Raw genomic sequence first — 16,683 nt, 5'->3', positions numbered from 1 at the left:
AGCGTTAGGGCTGTGAGAATCTTGGCGGGGAAGTTAGCGCCAGAACCCAAACAATTCCATATCATTCACTCTTCCATCTAAGCTTTTCCTGGTACCGGACGAATACGCATGGAAATATCGTCACGGTACTATCAAATCATTGCTCACTTACAAACATTAATATCCATCTCCTCTATAAATTAGAAATCTACAAATCAGAAAAAGTCAAAAAAGCCTCTCTCGCGCCTTGTTAAGTCTCGTCGTCTATAAGCACTATTCCTCCCCGCCATCAAACCATCGATATAATCTTACGAATTCGATCTGCTGCACTACCGTTACATCTTATCTTCTGCCGCCATTCCAGCTTACATATTTCGGTTATCTCCTCTGCATAACACCCTTGCGTCTCTTCTCCCGTCTATCGTGTAATCCCAAGGCTCAATAAGCATTAGAAGAACCCGCTCGTCTTACAGTCCTTGGGCTTTTAGCTCGTATACGTATTCTAAGAACCGTTCTATAGATTACTGCCTCTATATATAGGGTGGTAGTCTCGGCTTATTACCAGTATTATTACCGGTATTCAGGGAGGCTCGCACTTTGTGGGGGTATGTAAGAACTAGTATACACGGAAGGTCTAGAAGCTAGAGCTAGAGCTTAAACGATACAACATCATAAGTTCAAACTCTTCTCATCCTTTCCTGTCAGATCTCGGAAAGCAACCGATTGGATCTCTCTTTTTCATTTCTTCATTATGTTGAGTAATCAACGGCTTACCTAGTAGTCCAGTCAGGCTAAACTAGAAGAGCTAATATAATTGGAAATTTTGAAAGAAGCAATCGGGATGAGACAAGCCGCATCTGACACCACAAGGCCAAGAATAAGGTTATTTACATTTCTTCAGGACTTATCTCAGCCAATAAAAATGTTCATAAAAGTGAGCCCGGAAACAAGAAGCCTAACTCACGAGCTAACAGTTTACTATTATCTAAAGATTCTAAACTGATCAGTTCATAAAAATCCCCGATTTGGCCTGCTCCGACTAGGTACTTCTACCAATTCAGCTCCTTTTATTACTGAGCTGTTGGTTACGCTGCCAAGTTACACTACAACCAATCCTCTAGCTTAAGCCACAGACAACACAGGCTCCGTAGACTCCGCAGACGTCGCGGACGCCGCGTGTCCTCGATCTATTAATATCGGTTGTTGGATCGGCACCCTTGGCAGTGGCAGAGAGATTGCGAATATGCCTACTAATCTCTACCATCTAAGTTCGATTTCTGGTCCTTCATCATGCCTGTCTTCCTTATCATGATATTCGCCCTTGGCCCTTTGAGCCGCCACGAGAAGGTCCCGCAGCTTGTGGATATCCCACCATCCACAGCTGCGCCCTGAATCGTTCACTCGGAAACTGCCCCTTTAACATGTCCATCTTTTACAGGTTGTTGGTAGAAAGATTGCTCTTCGCGGGTATATTCATATGACACCATTTCTATAAGATTAATGAGTATTAGTAGATGCGACCGGTGTAAATATTTGCCTAGTCGACACTAGGTGAAGGCCCCATAAATGTCGTTTTGAGGTCCTATGAGCTGGAGAAAGCCCTGTGAAAGCCTATTCAGGTTGACCGAGGCCTGCAATGCCGTTATGATGCAAGGCATGAGCTTATTAGAAGCATCATTCAGCCCAGGATGCGACTGCGAAAATCTGGCACCTAAGAGGAGTAGGATAGGCGTCAAAGGATGTGTCTGTATAAATTGGATACCACTTAGTCATTTGTCTTTTTTGCACGGAAATTGGCTCGATAGCCGCACACCGAGGATCATGACAGCCTACGGGTCGCTGTTATTCGGGGGGCTTTGCCTTACCTGAAAGTGCTGGTCAAGTGAGACAACCAGAAGAGGTATATCGGCTACAGCGTCCAGTGCTTGCTGCTTATACTCGTCGTGGAGAGTTTTTGTAACCTGGGTTGCTTGTGCTTTGGTACCCAATGGCTTAGATTCGATGAAATCATAGAGCATAAGCACAGAGATATGTGCCGCCAGAGCAGTAAAAGTAAGTACGGGGTCTAAGTGCTCCACTGAGGCATGCATTCGCAGTATCATGATACGCTGAGCCACTAGCGCGTTAATACATCGGTGTCGGCGGCAAAATTCGACAGTAGTATCGAGCGTTCTAGTCAGTGGTCTCTGCTTATGTTCCAGGACCCGTCCGCAAATGTGAGCCACGATAACGGTCTCTGTAAAAGACGAGAAGTCATCGTCAGGCCGCTCTAGGTCGGCATCGCGGACTATATCCGCGAGAAAGCTCATCTCCCTGGGACGACCACTGGCAAAGTTTGCCTCGGGAGCCGGCAGGAGGGTACGGATCTGGCAAAAAGTTAATATTGATATTTAGAAAAATTGGATTAGGCAAAATAACCATCCGGTCGTCGAAGAACATGTGCAATCCATCGACCATACTCGTAAAGCGGTCAATTGTATATGCAAGCCAGAACGTCCGCCTCTTCGTTTCAACATCGATCCAGTCATCTTGTACTTGCCCCAAAGGACTAAGTTGCACAGAATATTGTTCTTGGGTCTGCGTAGTGGGAGGGCTTTGGTGTATATCAAGTTCATATAGCCTCATCATCTGGATCAAGCGAAAGGCCGTTCCAGCGGACATCATCCATCGGTGGTAGTCTTCACACGTCAGCTCATAGATTGCAAGCAAGAGCCAAGCCTGTGCCTGCTCGATAGATACTTGGTGACATGGTTCTTCCGACTCAATCGTACGTAGAAGCTGTCTTGTCTCACTGTAAAGTTGCCGTACGGCAACCTGGAACTGACTGGAGAGGGATGACGCCAATGTCCACATGGCAAGCTGTAAGCAAGTCTGGTGCTTGCTCTTATTTGGCTGTTTGGACCAGGAACGGTAGCGGTGTGCTTGTAATATCGGTGCAAACATATAGGCCCGGTCGAAATAGAGCTGGTCTCTATGGGAAATGTTAATATAGTTGGTCTGTAAATTAGCCTTCAGTGCTTAAAACCTACAAGTCATTATGCATCATGGGAGTAATATGGAGTCCAACCCCCATTGAAAATGGAGACGGTTCTGGAGTATGATCCAAGGACGGAAAGTCTGAGCCTGGAAACGAGTTCTCGATACAGTCCCATGGTCCTGGTTGCATGATAGGGAATTGGACTTCTAACGGTTGCGTCCATAACTGAATATCACTAAATGTTATTGGGGTGGCGGTGGATGTGCTCTGAACTTCAATGTTGTCCATGCAACCGCCGTTGTCGTTGTCAGAGTTGACATCCTCTAGAGATGGAGAAGGATTCCGTGTCTCGGTAGTCGATGTCTCTTGTTGTTCGTCTAGTTGGGCCTCATTTAACCGGGACTGTAGGTCCTCTGTCATAGCACGGCTTTCCGTCAGCCCAAGAGTCAGAGGTATAAAGTAGAATGATTAACAGCAGAGCTCACCTATCTTATTCTGTAGTGTCTTGAGGTATCCCTTCTTTGGCCCTCTGCGCGGACAGTTTTGTCTCACAACGCAGGTTTTCCCAGAAGTAGCACAAGACATGCATTGCGGTGTTCCCCTATCGCATCTAATCCTTTTTCGTCGACATTCTTCGCACTTGTAATTCTAGTGTCAGTTTCACAGCTCGAACTAGAGTCTACGACGGGTTGACATCACCACTAACCGCAATTCTCAACTGTGGTCGCCGTGGCTCTACTGCCATAGCTACATCGGACATGGTTCGGATATGGTTTTGAAGGTAACGCAATCAGCTAACTACTATCGGCCGAGATGCCAAGATCCAAACGGCATTGGGTAGGTAGTAGATCGAGAATAATATATATGCCATGTGGATAGTGAAGCTTGTCTCTGTGCTTGTGAAACTGTAGCTGAAGGTGCTGAACCCTCTTACTGCATACCAAGTCGTACGAGATGACCAACAAGTCAGAATCGAGTCAGAATCAAGCACCCAAGCAGCCAAGTGCTGATCCTCCTATGAGATAATCTATCCCCTGTTACACAGCCAGCATCCATTATCGCCATAGCATGCGTAAGTGACCCATATAGGCCAACCGGGGGATAGATTATATCCTAGTAGGATTGGTACATGGCTGCATGGGTATCAGGTAGTCTTTTCCGACACCATTCAGCAAGTGTGCTTTCAAGCCATTCTGTACCTGGTAGATGTAGGACCTACAACTAGTGTGAAGAGGCGTCAGTCTTGGGAGCTGGACTACTGGTCCCGTATAGCCCATCAAGGGAACCAATCCGCCAAGTGTAGACACCCCCCACGAAGGAATAGAGTTATGATGATATAGAAGAAGCGAACCAGTGCCGAGCCCGTTCTCTCGAGGAATCGCTTAGTAGTATCCTCTGATAAATAATCCTCAAGCTGAATTACAAAAGAAAGATGTTGTCGTAGGCCCTTGAGTACTAATCCCTCCACATTAGGTGAGCTGTTTAGACCGACCTATCCGTGGCAGAAACATATGATCCTGCTGGATCTCGAAAAATTGTCATGAACTAAGTAGGCTTCAGCCACGTGGGAAACGCGAGGCGCTGTCTTTATCAATGAGCGGATTGTTCCACAAGTCAGGATTCTAGACCTCCTATTCCATGCTCGGCATCTTACGTACCGCGTTGTCTCACGAAACACCCGGCTTCACGAGGGGTATCATATCTCCTAGATTCTTCAACGGAGCCTTATCTTATTATCGTATTTTAGGCCTAGATTGGGAAAATGTTGTCTCAGTTCATGAGGGATATTAATATACGCATAAGTTTTTTCATGATGGCTTATTTTTCCGGGACTTCCAGGCGCCGGCTTATTATAAAAAATATTATTTTTTAAGCTTAAACTTAGAATCTTATTTTTTTCATGTAGTAATTACTACTAATCCATAAACCCGTGCTGAGTCGGACACGATATTAATTCCTAATATCTCCGAAAGGACCCGGGGTTTAGCCAACGAAGTACCGTCGTTTACTCTTTACGCCGTAGGTGCTGCCGATCTTTTTCATCTAATCTAATTGGATGCATAGGTCCACTAAGCCCTTTTTCCCCGCGCTAATTCTTTACATAGCTGTGATTGGGCATCAATAAGCTAAGTCTCTTAGCCCCACGCTAGCTTGTGCATCTGGTCTGTGCCTCTCCCCCAGTCAGTATTTTATTATTAGAAGGTCCAAGCGTCCATACGGACCTACTTTACGTGTAAGGTCCGCTTGGATGTGTTGGTACGTTGGTACCGTTATGTAAGGGTCGGAAGCAGAGCTCCCATGGTGGAGACATAGAGGATTGAAGGTTGAAAGCGTTATCTAATAAATTACATACTTCAATCTTCTTCCTCACTGCTCCTTTGCCATGACAACACCTCAAGACTTGGCATACGCTCTATGTATGGCAACCATCACGGGACTTCCCTGGCATGTTGGACCTACTTGCAGGATAGCCCAGTAAGCAGGTCGACTCCCGTAAAATGTTACCAACAATCTCTTGGCACATTAGGTCGTGGCATATTCACATCGACCTTACATGGACCTCTTCCATGGCCAGTAGGCGCGGGGCCAGAACAATATAAACGACGTTCAACATTAGTTCAACGCACCCTCTAAAAGATAAGCCCTACGTAGGTATGTACTTCATAAAAAGATATCAAATAGATAAAGAGATACGTTAATGGAAATCGAGGACTTTGTAACATTTCGGTGCCGAGCTAAGTACTCGTCTGCAGTCTGCAGGTGGCCGAGTCCTTTGTTTCATTAAGTCAGCTGAGAGGATTCAAGTGGCTTGGGAGACCTCAATTCTCGGATCCAACAAGCGGCAGACATATATTATTCCGGTGTAGCCGTATCGTATCGCCGAGGGATTACAAATCATGAGTGCATATGCTTTTTTATATGCTGTAGTTTGTTGGATGCTTCCCCATAAAGGGCACCATCGAGGTATAGAAGCCTGTACAACTTGAGTTCATCATTATAATCCGCTGGTTTCAAGATATTGCGCCATGTCCGCGAAAGAGCCCAGGTAGGCCACACCGAAACTTCCTTGCCCTCTCACTTTGGTTTCTAAGCTGGTTAAATTTTGTATCATTTCTACAATTGATTAACCATCGTATAGGAAGGTTTCGATCCGGCTACCCTCGGTGCCGGAACCATCAAGCAAGCGGTACAGCAAGCGAATGTCAACGTTTGACCCGGACAATGCAGAATCCCTGGAAAATTGGAGACGAAAGACATCGCAATGGGACTTTGGCTCTGAGCTCAATCTCTTAGTGGGGACCCCCGATACCCTACACCGTCCTCAGAGTCAGTCTGGAGACCGCTTCACCTTCCTCGAGAACTCGTCGGAAGAGCAAACAACTACTAGCGGGCTAGGGAAGAAGGGGTCCGCCTTCTCAGAACACGATCCCCCGGGTGTAGACGAGCATCAACCACCGCCGGAGGGAGGTGACGAAGCAGCATCACCGAAAGAAATCTACCCTGGTCTGGGGCTGCCGCTATGGCGCGAAGTCACTTTCATCATCGTCATCTGCCTATCCATGTTCACGACGCAGTTAGGCCTAGGGCAAGTGCTGCTACTCCTCCCGAGCATTGGACGAACTTTCAATGTCTCAAATGCCGGTGACCTAAGCTGGCTCGTGGCCGGCTACAGTCTGACGGTCGGGACCTTCATCCTCGTCTCGGGGCGGCTAGGCGACATATACGGCTACAAGCTCATGCTGTCCATAGGGTACGCCTGGTTCGCCGTCTGGACCATGATTTCTGGCCTCAGCATCTACAACACGGAAAACGGCTACGTCATGTTCGTGTTCGCGCGTGTGCTATCGGGCATCGGCCCTGCTATCACGATGCCGAACGGGCTCGCCATCTTCGGCGCCGCCTACCCGGATGGCATGCGCAAGGCCATGGCATTTGCGCTCTTCGGCGCCTGCGCGCCCTCCGGCTCCATCGTCGGCGCGACCTTCTCAGCGCTCTTCGAGCTCGTATGGTGGCCGTGGACCTTCTTCTCCTTCGCTATCATACTAGCCATCCTAGCCGGCCTCGTCCTCGTCTTCGTCCCGACAATTCCGCGTACTCGCGCTCCGCCGACCACGTTGAAGGAGTTCCTTCAAGCTGTGGATCTGCTCGGCGGTGTTGTGGGTGTTACCTCGCTTGTCCTCATCAATTTCGCGTGGAACCAAGCCGTGGTGGTCGGCTGGAGACAAGATCGAGATTACGTCTATATCTGTCTTCTTCTCGGCATACTAATGCTCCCGTGCTTTTTTATCATTGAGACTAAGGTTGCCAAGGAACCGCTCATCCCTTTCGCAGCCTTGACTAGCGATGTTGGCTTTGTCATGGCGTGTATAGCCTGCGGCTGGGGTTGTTTCGGTATCTGGCTCTTCTACTTGCTTCAATTTTACTCGAATCTACGGCACGGCAGTCCCCTTCAAATATCGGCATGGTTCAGCCCCATTCCCGCATCGGGTTTTGCCGCATCTATCACCACTGGTATTATCCTGGGGAAAGTACGGTCGAGCATCGTTATGGTCATGTCAATGACGTTCTTCTTAGTCGGAGTTATCCTCGTAGCCGTAGCTCCCGTGGAACAAAGCTACTGGGCACAGACCTTTGTCTGTAGTCTCATCATACCGTGGGGTATGGACATGTCGTTCCCGGCCGGGACCATCATCATGTCGGCATCTCTTCCTAAACAACATCAAGGCGTAGCGGCAAGTCTAATCAACACTGTTGTCAATTACAGCGTCTCACTTGGGCTTGGTTTCGCCGGTACCGTCGAGATGCAAGTCGACCATGGCGGACTCACGGAGGCGGACGACTTACTCAGAGGCTACAGAGGAGCGCTGTATCTAGGAATTGGACTGGCAGGGCTCGGCGTTGCTATCAGCATCATCTTTGCCATTAAGCAGGCGTGGGATGACTCTGAGAAGAAAAGGAAGAGAAGACCGGCAAGCTTACCAGATAATAAGTGATCTTGGAAATGAAAAATCGCATTTGCACTTGAATTCTGGCTTATTATTAGCAACTTACTAACAACTGAAAAGCGTTCACTTGTTCCCAATCACCACTTAATATATTTCAATAAATATTATCAAATATAGTAAGATAACCCGGCCGCCGACCGGCTAACTAGGAACTTCTAATATTATCTTAATAATTTGCCATTCCGAGTGTGATAGGGGGCTTTTTCTGTGTGTTTCTATATGACTACTCTGCCCAAAGAAACATCGCGAATGTGATCATCAGGTACCTGCCCCTTAGTTAACCGCCTTATCAACAACAGCAATGATGATATAAATACGTAGGTAATTAAGTAATTAAAATGCGCATTAGATCGGTTATACACGTTTTAATGTTTTTACTTCAACTTTTGAATAATAGGTTTGTCATCGATATCAATGTCATTACCATTAAACTTATCCTGCTCTGCGTATCTTTTCCTCGCATCTGCTTTTCGTTTCTTACCCATCTTTAGAGATATTTGACGACTGTTAGGTTTCGGATTTGAAGTAAATCGCCTATTAGATGTAAGTAAGACGGAAAATGAAGAATAGTACGAATAAAAGAAGATATAATAGAGATTGAAGAGGCATTAGCCAGAATCTGGTTTCTAGGCTTCGTTCTCAGATACTTGTTGTCAGGGGAGAAGCCCGTAGTTGAACACTGTAACCGTAGCACTCAGCTCGCTGTAGGGTCACATATCTCTAGGGGTCTTCAGCCATTTATATAGGTATTCGTTGTGTGCGTGCCTAGCAGGTAGGATGTTACACAACATTCACTGTAGCTAGCGCTATTTCCTCTTAGTCCCCAAAACTAGCACTGCAGTTGCACGAGCAGTAGGTACTTAGTTCACTATATTCCAGCGTCAGCATAGTGAAATGCCGTTGAACTTGGTTAAAGGGTAAAATGCTAGTGAAATTCTGTAGAAAAAACCCAATTCAAGCTGTTCGAAGTAAATATACTTCAATGAATAAGTAACGACCAAGAAAACTAGGTATCCTCAGTCGCATCCATTGATAATATCACTTTGTTTTACATTTAGTGATGGATCCTATCTATTTCATCATTCCCTTCCACTGACGAAACAATCGTTATCATTCAAGTGTAGAATAACGTCTGCCTACACGCTTACCCCTGAGTCATCTAGGTTGTGCACCCACCTATAGAAATGGACATATTTTCCAGAAAGGTTCTTCCCTACTAATTTTCAAAATTCTTTTCTCAATGGCGTCATACGTTTCTCCTATTTTAAGCATTTGGAAAGACTCGTGTTTATAAATGTGTCGATTAATAATTCCATTAAAGGCTTAGATTAAAGTGTCGACCTAACATTTGTTGGTGTAAAGATTATTCTTTAGCCTTAAAAATTGAATCCAACATACATGCATCTAATTAGGCAACCTACCTAGGCATCTTATAAATGCTTAGTAGGTGCCTTTCAAAGACTGAAATGGCTTGAAAAGGTCAACGTCCATGATTCTAGAAGATGCTTCTTAGTAACAAAACTTTCTTCCGATTTCAATGTTGTATCGTTCGAAAAGGGGTTGCTGAAGCGAAGTTGGTACTTTTATTTGCAAGTGGCTGTGTAATTCGTATTGATAAGTACCTATTGTCGGAAGGTTTTTGTAGCCAGGAAGCTCAGCTCCTAGTAAATCGTAGTTCAGCTTGTTACTCAGCCTCAATCTACAAAACTGTCCGATAGGTACTACGACACGTAAGCTTCCTTGGAATAATAGGGACCTAGTCTCATCCTATCAATTAGAGGATAGATCTAAGCGAGAATGAAACGGGTCTATATGTTTCGACAACTTGAAATCAGCCCGATCTTGGTATGTATGCACTAAGATTACCGATGTTGAATCTCTGTAGGATCTGATGAATCTTTCCGTGCCTCGTGGCGCGTTACAGCACAGCCAGTAAGGCGAACAGTTAGCGGGACATGGAACACGGCATGCCGTAGGTATGACTCTTCCTAGAGATAAGTCCTATTTCCTGCTTTATAGATATCGAAGTTGCCTAGGACACTGGCACTTGACAATTTGGCTTGTTGGATTCAACTATGACTACCTAGGTATCTGAACTGGTACCATAGAAGTTCGAGAATCTTGCTCTCTCCGTTTATCTTAATCACACATTCATTAGCCTTATTTTATTCTTAATCGCAAGCCGTCAATATGTCGTCGGAAGATCAAAAACTTTCCTTCTTTGACTATGACCCGTCGATCCCGACAGCTGTGGTGTGCTGCGTTCTGTTCGGACTCACTCTTATCTGGTCGACCTTCATGACTATTCGGAAGAGATCTTGGGTGTGGACAGTCCAGTTATTGGCAATACTCAGTAGGCATCTCTAATACCTAAGTACCTACCGATGTTTAAGGAGTAGATGCTGACTTGTCGGTACTATAGTGGAAGTGGTTGGATATGCATTCCGGATAGTGTCCGCTAACGACCCAACCAGTCTAAATCCATACGCAGTACAATTTTGTGTAATCATCCTTGCCCCTGTTCTTATGGCCGGCGCCATCTATGTCGTTTTCGGTCGAATTGTCTTCCACGTCGTTCCCGCTGAGGAGAGAACCATGAGACTACTCTGGATCCCTCGTATGTCTCTCGCTGCTAAAAGAAAAGTTTTACCACGTACTGATAGTAATAGCCCGGTGGATTACGCCTATATTTGTCACCTTCGATATCGTCGCGCTCCTAGTCCAGCTTATCGGTGCTGTTAGCGTGTCGAGCACGCAGGCTACTGACGAAGACGCAATGAACAAGTTGAAGATAGGCAAGGATATTGCACTTGCGGGTCTTGGAATTCAAATGGCCGCCTTTGGACTCTTTACGGTTATCGCTGCTCGGTTTCACTTTACCTCGCAACGATTCGTGGCGGGTCTCAGCTGGAGACTAGAGGAGGTAGATGGTGGCAAGGCTGTCTTCGTCCGAGGCTCGACACGCAAGATAAATCCTAATTGGAGGCATTTACTATATGCTTTGAATGCCTCCTGCATTCTAATCTTGGTAGGCGATCAAATTCTGATTGGTGGTACGCACCCGCTGACACTAGCCTGTATTAGATCCGATCTGTATTCCGTGTAGTCGAGTTCGCTCAAGGTTCGAATGGCTCGGTGATGCAAAAGGAGTTCTAGTAAGTCATTGACAAGTCTTTCCTCCGTGGTACTTGTCTGCAGAGACTAACGTAAGTGCTTCATAGTATGTATGTCTTGGATACTTTACCTATTTTCCTGGTTGTCTTGAGCTTCTGTCTCTTTTTCCCGGGGTCCTATCTCCCATTCATGGGGTTCAGAGTTCCGAAAAACGCAGCAAACACAAGGCTGGGAGGTGACGACAGCTCGGCTACCGCGTTACAAGAGATATAGGGGTTCCTGGGCTGAACTAGGATGTATCAGATTCATCCGGTTTTAGTTGAATTTTACGTTTCCTATTTGCCTTACAATATCAAGGTCGGATCAAGTGAATATCTTTGTTAAGGATGCCTCGACTTCAATACAGACGTCAGGGGTCCTTAAGATGAAGGGGACTTGACTCCAGTGTCCACTAGAGAATGGAAACGTTTGTGATGCATACGTATTTGATCGTTACGTTAGTTAGATCTCTTCGGCGTCGTTACTAACGGAAATACCAACAAACTTGGTGACCTGACGAAAACCAGCCAATAATAGACCGGATGTCGTTGGGCGACCATCTCATTCGCTCCACGCGTGACAAGATGTGATGTACTGTCATTTGAAGCTAAACGAGATGTCTACCACCCGCGTTTATTTTCCGATGTACGACGGAGCACAGGCGTCAAAGTGAAAGTTATCACTCAACCCTCCTTAGCCGGGGCCATTCTTCGCCTCGTATTTTTAATACCTGACGATTGGATAATATTCAACAAGGCGTGTCAAGGTATTGGCGAGAGAACAGGATCATCATCTGTCAAGCCTTACGAATTTGACAGGCTGCAAGAATGCTGGCTGCACTGTACAGGAGGGGGTAGCGTGCATGTTTTGGCTGCATGAAGACTTCACCACAGTAACAAACGAAAGTGACACAGATGGTTTCTTCTTGTCAGGGCTGTCAGGGTTGAGCTGTCAGTGGAATATTTCGGAGTCGGAGAGTTTTTGTCTCAAAAATTCCCCTTCTCACCCTAGGCTTAACCCCATAGATTCAGGGTCCGACGGCTTAAGAGTGACGACCCTGCCAATATCCCGGCATGATACCGAAGTCAATTAAGCCGTGTATATTTTCGATGTTGGCAGCAAATAGTTTACTTGTCGGGTTGCACGTTAGCAAATTATTTTGTTGGTACTTAGTAAGTAAATGATAGATTATGAATAATAAGCGAATTTCTCAAAGTTACCTACCTAGTACTCTCATAGATAATAAGTTAATAGCTTCGAGAGAGAAGAACGGAGAAATTTTGATAAGGAAGATGAAAGGGAATCTTTAGTGATGCTCGACTTGTCTGGTTGGCATCGTAAGCCCCTCGGCGCTACGCCACGCCACGCCGGAAAGTGGCATCCGGGTTCCTCGTACTGGGTAACGTAGCACCCGGTCAAATACCTAAGCAAATAAGAGCCTTTGATGCCTTACAGCCCTGGCTACTTGAGAGACAGCATATTGGAGAGTGAGATGAATCTATCCATACGGGGTAGGTTTGAAAGAAAATATGGAGCAATGAAGTATTGATGGAAAAATAGGTAGGGAAGTATTTTTTTACTTGCGTGTGTTTTGTGCAATAGAGGTAACTTTCGGAATTCGGGCTAAAAAAGAAAAAAGGTTAAGCATGGCTTTCGAATGACGTAGATCCCGTCCCGTGTCCTTAACTCAATACTATCAGGTACACCTTAATTGAATTCGGTCGGCATAGAACGCCCATAGAACCATAGAATTATAGAACCTTAATACAAACATCGCTATGAAGCTTGTACTTACCTATTTTAGCGTTTTCCACTGCGACTTAACTGGCGAATTAAAGAACTAGGCTGTTACGCTGTAAGTAACTGCCAGGAGGTACCCAGCGAATCCCGCCTGCCAAAGAGAAACATCCATCTAAAACCCGAAATCTTAACCCTAGAAATTCCGTTCCAAGTTGCCAGGATGTTCGACTTCGATCAACCGTTGATCCCTTAAACAATCCCTAACCATGCACCTTTAACCCCCACACCAGACAGACGATTGGGTCTAAGAGAGCTAAGAGAGAGCGGGGAAATTCCTATTTGGTGGCTATCGATTTTTTACGTCTCTTTCGAGTTTCAAACATGACAAGTTTCTAATGACATGATACTTCCTGCGCAGTGTACAGCGTGTTAGTGTGGGAAAGGGAAAAAAAAGAAAAACTACATCCATGTAGGCCATTACTAATGCGCGGCTTTCTGCAAGATAGGAAATCAAGCGCCGTGGTACATCGTCATTAGACTGGTCACTCTGAAGGATTTGTGATTGAGCCAAACTCTTCTCGAACAAGACAAGCACAAGACGACGAGACGGACGTACAGTATAACTACTCCCCTGAATACCGTGAACCCGCATCACGGCTACTTCCCAAGTTGCCTAGGTCCCAGGTTCCAGGTCTAGGTCTAGGCCCCATCGTACCTACACAGGTATTCTGAATATACCTAGTACCTACTTGCCTGCCTATTCACATACTTCGTAGCAGCTGTCAGGCTAGCAACCTTCTTCGATAATCTTTATCTTTCGCATCTCATGAGACTCTCTCGTCCGGATATCGTTACGCGACTTCATTTATAAAAAATAATTCAAACCTAACTCGCTATCTTAGCTAGCGAGATAGCATACCGAGCAATATTTTAACCGGATAGCGGTATCGGTGTTTGATACTTCAGTTACATTGAAGGTTGTCGAAAGCCGCCGGCTCGCCGTTGAATTTCCAATCTTGAGGACACGTGCTGTGCATCCATCCGGACTCGGTGCGAAACTCTTCGGAGACTGGAGAAAATAAGTAAGAACCGGAACGGCGCTGGGCTCGCCTTTTATAAAGACGGCAGAGGCAACAGAGGAGGAGAAGAGGAGTAATACTAGGGCCGCTAGTCCACACAACCATGATCCTTCTTATTCCCCACGACCTTGACGAGCTGCTTTCCCTTTTCGATACCCGACAGCAAGCAATCTTGACCAACGACGACTGCCACTTACGCAGGCGCGAAACTTGATACGCACGACTAAATTCGAATACACACTTCTGATTTGTTCGTTCAGCTTGCCTATCTTGGACTCTTCGCACAATGGTTTATTGTGGAAAGGCTTCCCAGGGTTGCCAAAACTGTCGAACCCGACGTATAAAGGTGTGTATAGGCTCACTACCTCTCCTTAGATATCTGCACCCACTTTCCTTGTCCCGACATGCAGGTGAGATACGTGGAATTGCACGAGGTTCAGCCATGCGGTCCGGAATCGCCTGGGTCTATCCAACCTGTCGGGACTACAGAATACAATGGTCTACAAATAGATAAATGCGACCCATAATTAACCAGGAACTTCTAGTGCGATAAAAAACGACCAGAATGTTCTCAGTGCATTCGAGTGGGCAAGAAATGCCCCGGTTATCGAGATCAACTATCGCTTATGTTCCGAGATGAGAGCAGTAAGGTCATACAAAAAGCACACGCCCAATGGGGATCTTCGGGCTCTCCTACAGACGTAACTGGGGGTTCGTCGTTAGCCTCATCCTCATCCTCTACTTCCACATGGGCACAAGGGTCGCCAGCATCTACTTCTACTTTTGACAGCCCGCCGGCGGATACACCAATCGCGCCACGCGATCTTTCGCCTGTGAGGATACCGAGGAAGGTAGACCTGAATGTGGACCAACAGGGGATGCAGTTCTATATCAATCGTTACCTCATGAATCACCCAGACTCGCCTAAAACTCGCGACCAGGTAGCTGCGTATTTCTCGAGCGCGGATGCCGCTCAAAACGTTATGGTAGCCGTAGGTCTCGCTGGCATGTCAAATTTGCTGGGAAACAAGAACATGAACCTACTTGCACGATCTAAATACGTTACAGCCTTAAAACAAACTGGGCAACTAATAGCAAGTAATAACCCTGCCGGCCTCATAGCTCGTCTTCGGAGCGTCGTGACACTCGCATTATTCGAGGTAAGATAATGCGCCGAAGAGATTACGTACCGTATTAGCATAAAATACTGACTGGATATAGGTTGTTCAAGGCAAAGGGCCTAAAGGGACAGTGGGTTCTGCTAGTACACATATAAATGGCGCCGTGGCTGTATTACGATCCGTACTGCCTCTCCCGCATTCCCCCAATGGAGGCGCACATGGCGTCTTACAATTATTGTTTTCATCGGTACTTCATTGCCCTATCCTTGTCGATCTAGTCCAAACTCTGACAAGATTAGTTTATCCCGTACCACATGATGGAATCGCCTCTGCCACCCAGCTTCTTCGAAACCCTTGAGTTCTGTAAGCAGCTCATGCAGGATGTTCCGGAGGGCTGTTCCGTCGATTTGGGGCTTGCTATTGCTCGATTACTCCAATTATTAAAAATAACCGAGCGTACTATTCTTATTGATGAGCGGCCAGACACCGATGATCTGATACATCAGTTTCTTCATTTGGACGATGTATTTGACGCCTTAGAAAGTCGCTTGTTAGAAGCGTTCCCCTTTTCGCAGAATCAGGGGGAGTACCCATCACAGGCAGTTTTCCGTGGGAAGTGGCATAAGTATAATGAGGTTTGGGGTGCCCGGATATGGAACCATTACCGATGGGCCCGTATCCTAGGTATACAGAAACTTGTCAAGTTTATGACCGATTGTCCTATTTCATGTAGCCGGATCATACCTACGGCTCGGAGAACAAGATGCTATATAACCGTCGAGCGGCTCGCCGAAGATATCCTTATAAGTACGCCATCGCATTGGCATCATCCGATGCTAGACCGAGGAGACACTGAAAAGTTTGAAGCGGGAGGGGTTGGTAATTCTGGGGCAGTAGGCGTGCCTAGTCTACTTTGGCATCTCACAGTGGCTGGATGCGCCCCTAACGTGCCACCGGAGTATTGGGAATGGGCCAACAATGTTCTACTAGTGATTTGGAAGCAGATGGGGATGCAGCACGCATTTGCATTGTCGGAACTCATGGAAGCGCATCGGACCAGGTTAGATAAAGAGCTTATCAAACAAGAAGTGAAGCTCGAGGGAGAAGACTCATAAAAACAGAGCATATTGATTAGTTTAGAATACTGACCTCTAGGCGGTATATTCGGAAAGGCGTTCGCAGGCGTGGCCGGATCTTGGGTACCATCATCTACTCAACATTTGGGCATATTTACGGTAGGGCATATAGGCGGATGGCATACACAGTCATATTGGAGAGAATAGGTTATTTAAATACGCAAAAATATCCATATCTTCATTCATAGAACACAGTCTACGTAAATTCTCTATGGATACCAATTCGTACCTAGTCGTTAGTGAAGAATTTACCTAGTGGCTACTAGGTAGGTAGAATGTACGTAGTAGTATGGATGGATTTTGATATGAAGATATTGGTTACCTAGTACGTATTAGTACGCACGTACTGACGGTAACGAATTGTGTTGAAAGAGCAAGCCAATTTTAGTAATTTGCAAACAATGATTTCGAGTTCAAATATCATGGTCATGGTACAACCTTGAACAAAGATTGGGGTAGTGAGGGGAGCACGTGCGCTAGGACATAAATTGA

At 46.1% G+C, this 16,683-nt stretch overlaps 4 protein-coding genes across 4 annotated transcripts; 3 read left to right on the top strand and 1 right to left on the bottom strand.

The window, feature by feature from the left end:
- Positions 1-1,259: 1,259 nt before the first annotated feature.
- On the bottom strand, positions 1,260-3,889 carry GGS22DRAFT_52872 (putative Zn(II)2Cys6 transcription factor). Its single transcript, XM_047967340.1, has 6 exons — positions 3,663-3,889; positions 3,442-3,595; positions 3,009-3,369; positions 2,398-2,950; positions 1,845-2,345; positions 1,260-1,724 (listed from the first exon to the last, which is right to left on the bottom strand). The coding sequence occupies exons 1-6, from the start codon at positions 3,714-3,716 to the stop codon at positions 1,527-1,529; spliced, it is 1,821 nt and encodes a 606-aa protein (XP_047815786.1). The 5' UTR covers positions 3,717-3,889; the 3' UTR covers positions 1,260-1,526.
- A 1,897-nt stretch (positions 3,890-5,786) lies between these two features.
- On the top strand, positions 5,787-8,046 carry GGS22DRAFT_52864 (major facilitator superfamily-domain-containing protein). The gene is made up of 2 exons (XM_047967339.1): positions 5,787-6,002; positions 6,096-8,046. Exons 1-2 carry the CDS (start codon positions 5,983-5,985, stop codon positions 7,948-7,950), a joined length of 1,875 nt encoding a protein of 624 aa, XP_047815785.1. The 5' UTR covers positions 5,787-5,982; the 3' UTR covers positions 7,951-8,046.
- Positions 8,047-9,651: 1,605 nt separating this feature from the next.
- GGS22DRAFT_171203 (RTA1-domain-containing protein) lies at positions 9,652-11,553 on the top strand. The gene is made up of 5 exons (XM_047962556.1): positions 9,652-10,315; positions 10,385-10,579; positions 10,632-10,990; positions 11,047-11,117; positions 11,184-11,553. The coding sequence occupies exons 1-5, from the start codon at positions 10,153-10,155 to the stop codon at positions 11,347-11,349; spliced, it is 954 nt and encodes a 317-aa protein (XP_047815784.1). The 5' UTR covers positions 9,652-10,152; the 3' UTR covers positions 11,350-11,553.
- Positions 11,554-14,130: 2,577 nt separating this feature from the next.
- Positions 14,131-16,385, top strand: GGS22DRAFT_52833 (uncharacterized protein). The gene is made up of 4 exons (XM_047967338.1): positions 14,131-14,280; positions 14,480-15,094; positions 15,156-15,302; positions 15,355-16,385. The coding sequence occupies exons 1-4, from the start codon at positions 14,221-14,223 to the stop codon at positions 16,168-16,170; spliced, it is 1,638 nt and encodes a 545-aa protein (XP_047815783.1). The 5' UTR covers positions 14,131-14,220; the 3' UTR covers positions 16,171-16,385.
- Positions 16,386-16,683: the final 298 nt, after the last annotated feature.

This window comes from Annulohypoxylon maeteangense (assembly GCF_022496945.1).
Source record: "Annulohypoxylon maeteangense strain CBS 123835 unplaced genomic scaffold GGS22scaffold_17, whole genome shotgun sequence".
In the NCBI taxonomy this organism is placed as follows: Eukaryota; Fungi; Ascomycota; class Sordariomycetes; order Xylariales; family Hypoxylaceae; genus Annulohypoxylon; species Annulohypoxylon maeteangense.
Note: the sequence above shows the minus strand (reverse complement) of the source record. Positions and strands in the feature narration are given on the sequence as shown.